At 56.4% G+C, this 9851-nt stretch overlaps 1 protein-coding gene across 1 annotated transcript; it reads left to right on the forward strand.

Moving 5' to 3' along the window:
- The first annotated feature begins 1004 nt into the window (after positions 1-1004).
- On the forward strand, positions 1005-3887 carry LOC120600609 (SH3 domain-binding protein 4-like). Its single transcript, XM_039860030.1, has 2 exons — positions 1005-1216; positions 1959-3887. Exons 1-2 carry the CDS (start codon positions 1040-1042, stop codon positions 2181-2183), a joined length of 402 nt encoding a protein of 133 aa, XP_039715964.1. The 5' UTR covers positions 1005-1039; the 3' UTR covers positions 2184-3887.
- Positions 3888-9851: the final 5964 nt, after the last annotated feature.

Raw genomic sequence — 9851 nt, forward strand, 5'->3', positions numbered from 1 at the left:
CAGTCCTTGCAGCCGTGTCCAGCGGTGGATGGTAGACAGAACAGTTTGCGTCTCTCAGGACCTTTGTGTCTCCAGAGTCCCCGGGGACTCTGGTCGCTCCTGCCAGGGGTGGCGTGGACCGGAAGCAGGCGACCGATGTGCTCTGTGAGACAGCGAGGCCGCCTCCGAGCCAGGCCGCTTCGTGCAGGCTGCAGGCTGTGAGCAGGAGCTGAGCGGGACACCGAGGGGCGGGCTGGCGAGCCCTGTGGTCAGCCGGCACGTCCTCAGGACAGCAAGCGTGGCCGGGGGGCACCCTGCCCTGTGTCTGAGCTTAAACCGCACCACCCCAAAAGGATTTAAATCAGAAATTCTGCCAATTTATTACCCTTCCCACCCCCCGTGCACATAAGCACATATGTGTACACCCTGTGTCTCCCTAATGGCCGTCCTGGCAAAGCTAATGAGCATTTATGTTTTTTAAACCATTTCCCTTGAACACGTCAAAATTCAACTTGCAGCATCACGTTCTAAAACACACAAAGTGGAAACGAAACATAATCCAGACCGTTGCTCTGTTCGGTTCTGTTCTCGATGTCACGTGGTGCCCACAGGACGGGAAGGGTCGGCTCTGGATCTCTCTCCACCTCTGTCCCCTCGAGCTGCGGGACCCCGGGCAAGCCACGCGAGCCTCCAGCGTCTGTAAAACCTGGTTGCTCTGGGAACGTGGCTGCGTCGCCACACCTCGGCCTCTGTCTCCTCCTTGTAAGGACACCTGTCACCGCACGAGGAGCCCCTCAGTCTCGTGTGACCTCAGTTTAACCAGTTACACCTGCAAAGACCCCTTTGCAAATAATTCTCACAGTCCGAGGTGCCCGGTGGACATGGTGTGGAGGGAGGACGCTGCTGAACCCTGACCACCTGCAGGTCATGCTCATCGTGTGTCCTCTGAGTCACGGTGCTGGGCTTCAGGGGGCATGTCCAGGCTTCCATCGCCGGCCTCTGCGTCCGCCCCGCGCTCTGCCTCACGCTCTGCCCTCCCCGCCCCCAGGCCTTACTGAAGATGGACTGCCAGGGCCTGGTGGTCAGACTCCTCCAGGACTTCGTGCTGCTGACCACGGCCGTCGAGGTGGCACAGCGCTGGAGGGAGCTGGCCGAGAAGCTTGCCAAGGTGTCCAAGCAGCAGATGGACGCCTACGAGTCTCCGCATCGGGACCGGAACGGGGTCGTGGACAGCGAGGTGAGCGGGGTCGGGCAGCAGCAGCTGCTTCCCGGCGTCTTCGTGAGGACGGAACGCGTGACGGGCCCGTGGGAAAGCACGTGCGCAGCGCACAGTGGGCTCGCACGGAGGGGCCCGGGGGGGAGGCCCCTCCTTCTGGGGGTCAGTACTTGGGACACCCGCTCTGATGCTGCCAAGGCCGCCCCACATGACACGGGAAGGTGCCGCGGGAAGTGGGGCGAGTCGGCGGAACGGCCCGTCCCCTCCCGACCCCGACGCCGAATCCCCCTCGTCACGCCGAGTCACACGGGGCCGGAGCCTCCGCGGTCGGCTCTGCTCCGGTGCCGGCCGGGTCCTGCACCGATCCTTTGTCTCCTCGCTCGTTTCCGGAGGTCGCGTTAAGCGTCCGGACACCCGGGAAGCAGGAAGCCCCGCGCGGTGAGGGCACCGTGAGCGCCCGAGGAAGCGGGGGCGGGGGGGCGGCAGGACGCGTGACGCGGGGGGCAGGGGCGTCGACCGCGGCTGTGTGTGCGGACGCCGCCTCCTGCACACCGAGGCCTCTCCCCGGAACGCGCCGTCCCCTCCGACGGGCTCGGGGCCCACGGGCTCCCACCTGTTTCTCTGGGTCCACTTCACTCTTAGAAGCAGAGCATACGTGATGAGCGGAGAAGCCGGAGCAGGTAATAATAGGGTCGACTCCCTCGCTGTCCCCTAACCTTCTTCTGCTCTCTCTCCTCCCGTTCGGGGCACCTTCACCATCCAGGCCATGTGGAAACCCGCGTATGACTTCCTGCTGACCTGGAGCCACCAGATCGGGGACAGCTACCGCGATGTCATCCAGGAGCTGCACACGGGCCTGGACAGGATGAAGAACCCCATCACCAAGCGCTGGAAACACCTCACGGGGACCCTGATCCTGGTGAACTGTCTGGACGTTCTGAGAGCAGCTGCCTTCAGCCCCGCGGACCAGGACGACTTCGTGATCTGAAGTCCCCCCCGCCTGCTGCTTTCCTGGGGCGCACGCCCTCCGGCCGCCCTGGCTGCCCGTGCGGTCTCGTGGAGCTGGACTGGAGGACGGGCCCGCCACTCGGACAGGTCCAGAGTCGCTCCCGCCGGCCCGCACCCCAGGACCACCGCCCCCCGTTGTGGGGGGCCTGGAGGGAGTTTGCGCTGCAGGTCATGGCCAATCAAAGAGCTTTCTATTTGTTACGTATAAGTTCAACTTTGAAATCGCTTTTTTTACAGTAGGGGGCGGAGGGCACCTGTGAAAATGGTGATATCTAATTTTTTAATGGACCGTAAAGGTAAAAACAAACAAACAAACAAAAAAACAACAGGGGCTGTTGAGGCTTTTATGTTCTATGAAGATCTTTTTAAATTATGCTACGATGTACATACGTATTTAAGAGTCGCCGGGGGCACCCCTTCTTCCCAGACTCACTGCGTTCCGGTGCCTGGCACGGGAGGGTGCTCGTTCGCGGGCTGGGCCGTTGCACTCTGTACCTGTGAAGAGTGAACCGCGGTGTTTCAGTGCGTACAGCTCAGGCCCGTCCTCTCTGAGAACGTGCGGGGTCCTGCTCTCCCCGCCAGTGTTTAGCATGGTCCCTGCCTTTGCCGCCCCGTGCGGTAAACGACCCGCCACAGCCCACGTGGACCTTTCTGTGGGCAAAGTGCAGGCCGACCTGAGTCCCTGCCGCCCTGGACGTGACGTGCTGGGTGATGGCGACCTTTGCGGCCCGGCCCGGGTGCCGTCGGTCAGGCGAGGGGCTCCTGCGGGGCTCGGCCATCGCCGGCACGTTCTCCCTGGGGCCGGGGACTGCTCCCTGCGGCGTTCCCCTCCTGTGGGCACGAAGGAACTTTGCCACGAGGGACGCGCTGTGCTGTGTGCAAAGGTGCCTGCTGCCGTTTGCCAAACTTCACTCGGTCTAAAATTTAACCCCTCTCCCTTCGCAGTCCACCCGTGTCTCCTTGGAAATGATAAGTATGAAGAGACCATTTTCATTGATGATATGAAGACTTTTCTAAGCGAGATGATCATTTTCTGAATGAATATGTTTCCCACGTGAAATCTGGGGCTTGGCCGTGTTGCTTTGATAAGCTGGCCCATTGTAGATCGACTCGCCGTGTTGAATCCCACGATTGCATTGTAGTTGCGACACCTTACAAGGGAGTGAGGGGCAGGTCTGAGGCCAGTCCACAGAGCTGGTCCCCCGGAGGGTGCCAGGACACACGCTGTGTGAAGTGCTGTTGGGCCGCTTGGGGTTCCGAGTGTCATTCTCTAAATGTGCTTTCTTGGAACTCATTTATTACTTAACTATAATCCATGTATCACCCCTTATTGAGCTGAAACATTCTTATGTATCTGTCGACTCAGTAACTGAAGATAAACTGGCTAGAACAAAACCACGTGAAAAAAAAAAACCACGATATGTTTTATGCTGCAAGAACCAGGACACACAATCCCCCAGTCGTCACAGGAAATCCCCTCCGATTGTGCTTCTCGACTCTCCGCTTCATCCTTCTCAGAAGTCATCTCCCACCTTTTCCCCAAAGAAGAAGCAAAACCAGTTGCACCTTAAACCATGGATATTGTTCCTCAGGGGCTTAAAATAGTTTCCTATGCAACACGTCTTGTAGCACAAATTAAATTCTACAAACGTTACAGTAAATTTTATTTGGCTATTTTAACCTATTAAGTGTGTGCGTATTTTTTTCCATCCCCAACCAAACTTTAACTAAAACAGTAAAACCTAGTGTAAGTGTCTGTGCATAGGACGATGGCTCCTTCCGCTAAGTCGCCCCTAAGTGACAGTGTGACAGTCGGGTTAGCGGTCAACTTAATCGCTCTTGGAACATAGGGTCTCATTCTCCACTGACCAGTGGGAATCGATGCTGCCCAGAGCACCCAAAGGCTTCGAGTGGATGGCTTGCCTTTCTCTTGGCCCTGTGCCCCTGGGACTGCCTGTGTTAATCCCACAATACACAGTCTAGGACTGAGCCTCGTCCCTTAGGGGCTAGCTGCAGCACGCAGGACTCCTGCGGGCCCGCCCTGCCCTGCCCTCCCAGTGCTGTTGGGGTTGGGGGGACTGGGTGGGGTTGCTGATGGTGACCAGCCCAGCCTGGAGGTGGTAGGAGGCGTGGGCTCCAGGAAGCCACTTTAACCCAAGTTCTGAAGGCTCAGTATCAGCCAGCTAGCCCAAGGCCAGGCCAGACCTGGGGGGCAAGGCACGTGCAGCGTTGAGAGGGTATGGGGGCACGTCGAATGAGCAGCGGTGGCCTCTGAGGGCTGCAGCACGGCCCACGTTCATTCCAACCCCGCCAGCTAAGTCTCCACACCCCTTTTGCAACTGAAGAAAGAAAGGGTTAATGTGATCCTATAACAGAGCTGATGACAGGTGGGAGCTCACACCCAGGGCCACCATGACAGTGCCACAAACTGGGTGGCTAGGAACAGCAGACATTCATTCTCCCAGTCATGGAGGCTGGAAGTCCAAAGTCAAGGTGCCACATGGCCACCAGGCATGGACGGGGACCACCTGAATTGAGCTCTAAAGACCCTGTTCCCAATGAGTTCGCATCCATGGCAAGGGGCTGGGACTCGGTGTGTGTGTCTGAGGGACACCGTTCAACCCAGGACACTGCCTCCAGTGCCACGGCCTCCGCAGGTGGCTTGCGTGGGAAGATGGGGAAGGAGCCCGTGAGCTCCACCTCCGTGCCCTCTGCCCAGTGTAATGCAGAAGGCAGAGGCCGGAGGGAGCTTGTCACCCCGGCGGGACCTCTGTGCTCCCCAGACCCACCGTCTCCCTGAGCAGACGCTGTGGTGTCCCCCCCGCAACCCCCCACACGTGGCTTCAGTCACCCACGGTCAACCACAGTCGGAAAATATTAAATGGAAAATTCTAGAAATAAATACTCCGTGGGTTTTAAATCGCACAGTGTTCTGGGTCTCGTGATGAAGCCTCACACCAGCCCGCTCCGACCGCCCAGGACGGAAATCACCCGTCAAACTGTGACTAGAGTTGGTCCTCAGGCCACCAGGGCTGTGAGGGTTATTTGTCACGGCAGCAGGCCCTCACTTAATCAAGGCCGGAGGGGTGAAGGCTCTGCTTTTAGAAGGGGAACAACCTTATCTCACCTGAACTATGTCAGGTAAAGGTGAGAAGGACTTGGTCAAATTTCTTCTTGGCCTATGCAGGTCCAGAATTGGTCAGTAGCAGTCTGAGTATGAACACCTTTTATATTCTTACTGGATAATCTCTAGGCCAGTCCGAGACGCTCAGTTAAGATCTCCAGTCCTTTATCCAAGTTGATTTGTCATGGATAATGATAATAATTTGCATATAAAGTTATGGTATTGGTAGGTGTTTTTGTGGACCAAATATTCAGGAAAAAGTTTAGTAGAAAAAAAAACTGTGCTTCGATTTCCTAAGCAAAGGGAAATGTCCATAACGAATTCCCACCTCGGTCTTCATGCAGTCACGTCAGATGGGGCGTTCGAGAAATAATTTATTTGCTTTGTGATCACCCAGTCCCGACCCCCTCCGAGTAGTCTTATGTCACCTGGCTGCAGCGGCCATGCCCAGGCTTGGTCCTGGGACCCTCCCCACCAGCGGTCACCAGATCCCAGCCACCTGCAGGTCATTCCCACGACCACGCCCAGACGACCTTTAGCTTCTCTCTCTGCTCTCGCTCCCTCTTTTGGTTAAACTACTCACACCGCCCCCCTGGGATGCCTGCCCACTGTGTCTGCTCCCCCATCGCATCCCTGGGGCACAAGAGTGAGACCCAAAGACCCTCCTGCTCCCTCCTGTGTGGTCGGCTCTGGGCTGAGCGCCCCCACACTCCGACAACGGCGGAAGTCCCTTGACCGCCGTCCCTTCTCGACCTCCCTGCCTTTTTCTGAGCTGTCCCCAGGGGTCTAGCAACCTCGCGTCCCGCCAGCTGGCACACCGAGCTCCTGGAGGACAGCGATCACGTCTAAGCTCGTCCCGAGTCCCCAGAGCCCGCTGGCGTGAGCGTGGCTGCAGGAATCAGTCACCTGTCTGCGGTAGAAGTGCGTGTCACAGTGTGAACAGTGTCGGCTGTCGGGGCAGCTAGAATGGGCTCCGTGCTGTGTTCACAGCCACTGTACAAAATGCGTGAAAACTCGTCCTATGGCGACGCGGGCAAACCCGGCTTCAGTTTTAAGGGGCTTCAAAGAGGAACACTGGGCTGATGGAATCAGCATCACGTGTGCCCGAAGCCACTACGTTTCCCGGTGATTCGTTTCCTGGCACAAGGGAAACATTGTCGCTTTGGTCCGTGATTTATGCTGCAATAAAATTTAGTTTTACATAAAATAGACTGGAATGGCTTCATCTCAAACAGTCAGAAGTAACCTGGTTTGGGGGGCGAAGGGAGTGCCGCCAAGTGCCCAGCTTACTCCACACCTGTGGTCTAGACAGGTGTGTCCTGTTTAACCTTTGTGATGACCTTGGTTTCAGAGATGGGGAAACGGAGGCTCAGGAAGGGCACAAGGCACAGAGGCCAGTCCCGAGTTCTGCCCATCCCTGAGTGGGCCCTCGAGCCACTTCAGAAACAGCATTTGAACCACCGCGGGAGCCGCAGAAGCCCCCGCCGGAGCAGGGCGGTCCCGCAGACGGCGGCTCTGGGCCCCACTGCAGTGGGCTGTCGGCCCTCGCAGGCATGTGCAGGACAGGCGTTCCTGGTCTGGGCTCGTTTCCCTAAAATTCCCTAAGTATTTAAAACATGCACACTGAACCAAAGTTTTCCCTTTAAAAAAAAAAGGAAATTCGGCATGATTGAGGTAGGATCGACATATAAACAAAGGTTTCCTTCTTTAAGACCCATCCAAAGGGCTCAGTCCGGATCTGTTACACACTATGAACGTGCTCGGCCCCAGCGGACTGCCGCGGACCGCAGAAAAATGGTTAAGATGGTGAACATTGTTACCTATGTTTTTTTTTAATGGGAGAAAAAAGTCCATAGTCCCAGTCCCCTGCACGCCAGCGTCCGATTATGCCGAGTAGGGAGTAGAGTCGGGTGGAGTAAGATTCAGGGGTCTTCACGAACCCCTTTTGCCATGAACGCCTTTTGCAGCTCCAAGAAGCGTGTAGGTTCATCAGAGGGACATAAAAGCATGAAATAAACCCGCGGCCACAGATGAAAGCAGTTACGTTTACATACAGTCACCAAAAGACGTTTTAAATCGTGGCATGGTAATATATGTACTTTTCTATGCATTAAGTAACACGTCCTCGTAGGGGACGTCACCCCGATCATACACGCGACGTGGTGAGGAGCCTCGTGATGCCTGCGAAATGTTAATGGACATAAACATACCTGAGAATTAGAAATTGGTGTCAAAGTCACAGGGCTCTGCAGTAGTGCAGAGGTTCCTTGCCTACAAGCAGGCTTGAAGAAAATGCTACGGTCAGTTAGAGGTTAATAAAAATAATGACACGATTTCTTTCCCTTATTAAAAAGAAAAAAAAGCTCATCCTGAGGAAACCGAATCCCCCAGATGTGCGACACCCCTTGACGTGAATGGCTTCTATTATTTTCCGTATCAGGTTGGCAAGACTGGAATTTGTCAAACTTCGCTGCTCTAATATTCTAACGGGAAGGAAACTTGAAAAAATTCAAGTTTATGTCTTTTTAGGTATCATTTTTTGATTTTCTTAATTTCCCATTTCAATGGCTTTATTTTCTAAAAAACATCTGTATACTCGTGTCACCTATGTGCTGCAACTTACGATGTAATTTCCCCTTTTGGGGGGCAGCAAAAGAACCACCAGGCCTGAGGGTGCGGCCCGCCCGGGGGAGAGGCAGGCAGCAGGCGGAAGGGCCGGTGGCCGGCGTGTGCCTGCAAGCCGGTAGTGGGCACGCGGAGGGCCGAGGGAAACCAGACCCATCGAGGGTGAGAGAGCCCACCCCTGACTCCGAAGGAGCTCATATTCCAGTAAGGGATCCAGACCCAGAGGAATAGATACCAGCCACCTCGGCCTCGCTGGCCCCCACGCCAGTCCCCAAAGCCGCCCACACCCTCTGAGCAAATCCGCCGTCCAGGAGCTCAGTCTGGCATTCGAGGCTGCTCACCCCCGCCCGTCCTCCCACGCCTCTCCTCGTCCCGGCCCTTCCGCAGCTTCCCCGAACGACCCACGAGTCCCCAGACTCCGTCTCGTCAGGAGGCCTCCCCAGGCTGCCTGCCCTTCGCCCACCTCGTCCCCTGCAGGCCACCTCATTCTCGGTTATAGCTCTCACCTCCACCTGCCCTCACGCCGCATGCCGATCTGGTTTGCCGTCTGTTTCCCCACTAGTGTGGGTGCCATGGGGACAGGGGTGACAGCCCAGGGCCTAGGACAGTGCTGGGCACATAGAGTTGCTCAGTTGTTATCTGTCTAGTAAGCCAGATTCTCTGACGAGAATCCTCAGTCTCCTTTGAGGGAGAGGGATGTTTTGGGGATCAAAGCCGGGGAGGCGACACAGCTGGACTGGTAGCAGAATTAGTGGAGGAGAAGCCTGGAGTCCCAAAGCCACTGGCTGACCTGGGTGTCAGAGGACCCAGGATGTGGGAGGCGGAGGAGGGGCAATCGACTCAGTGCGACATCTGACTGGCCGGAGCAGAGAGGTCAAGGGGTTGGTGGCCTCTGAGAACATGGCCGTGTCAGGACTGGAGGTCCCAGCCTCCATGAATGACTTTTCCAGTGAAAATGGAGAGAGGATGCTTAGCAGGTGTGGTCGGGAGGGAAGCTGAGTAAGACACAGATGTGGACAGAGGGTGACGGGTTCTAGGACACTGGTTCCGAACAGGAGGACTTAAGGGGCAGCCGAAAGATTCTAGACCGAGAAAGCCAGGGAGGAGAAGAGAGAGGGACGTGGCAGGCACCCGGTCGGCACCCATGACACTTTCCCCTCAAGCACCCTCGCCCACCACGCCGACGTTAAGGCTGCTGACTCAACCCCCTCTCAATTCTTCTCCTCTCTCTCGGGGGGCTGCTACCTTCGTGGTCACCGTCCTGTCTCCCCCACACCTGCAGCGCCAGCCCCTCAACTCATCCCGCACCAGAGTGGTGCTAAAATAGTGCTAAAACCCATGTCCTTCTGCCCAAGCCCACCCCCTGCGGTCTCCGCGTGTCCAGCAGACAGACGATGGCTCCCAGATCAGAGGCCAGCCGACGGGTTACCATAGGTCCAGATGACACTTCCACCTCGGGGCACGGAAGGAAACAGGGCAGCGAACTGCTGATTTTCTCTAAGCCAAAGTCTGCGAATCAAACAGCTGTTCCTGATGCAGAGATTGAGCCCTTCGTTCCTTCCTGATGTTAAAATGTTCTTTATTTTGGTCATCGGTAACGACAGTAAGTTGTAGTCATCATTGTTCTAACGCCTTTCTTAGCAAAGTAAAATGCCGGCCGACGACAAACGTCAGTGCCTCTTTTAAGATTTGGATAGTTGGACAAATAAGGAGGTACAGGACGAGGCGGTCTGTGTCCACGGCGCTTTGCCGTCGTCGCTGTTCCTGCCGAGACCACCCTCCTGACCGTGCTAGTGGCCTCGTCACGTGGTCTGGGGGTTCGGCATCCTGGGAACACTCTCGCTATCTCTGGAGCCCAGAAAACGCTAACCGGCAGCCTCTCTTGCCACTAAATGCAGG

This window comes from Pteropus medius, unplaced genomic scaffold (genome assembly GCF_902729225.1).
Source record: "Pteropus medius unplaced genomic scaffold, Ma_sr-lr_union100, whole genome shotgun sequence".
In the NCBI taxonomy this organism is placed as follows: Eukaryota; Metazoa; Chordata; class Mammalia; order Chiroptera; family Pteropodidae; genus Pteropus; species Pteropus medius.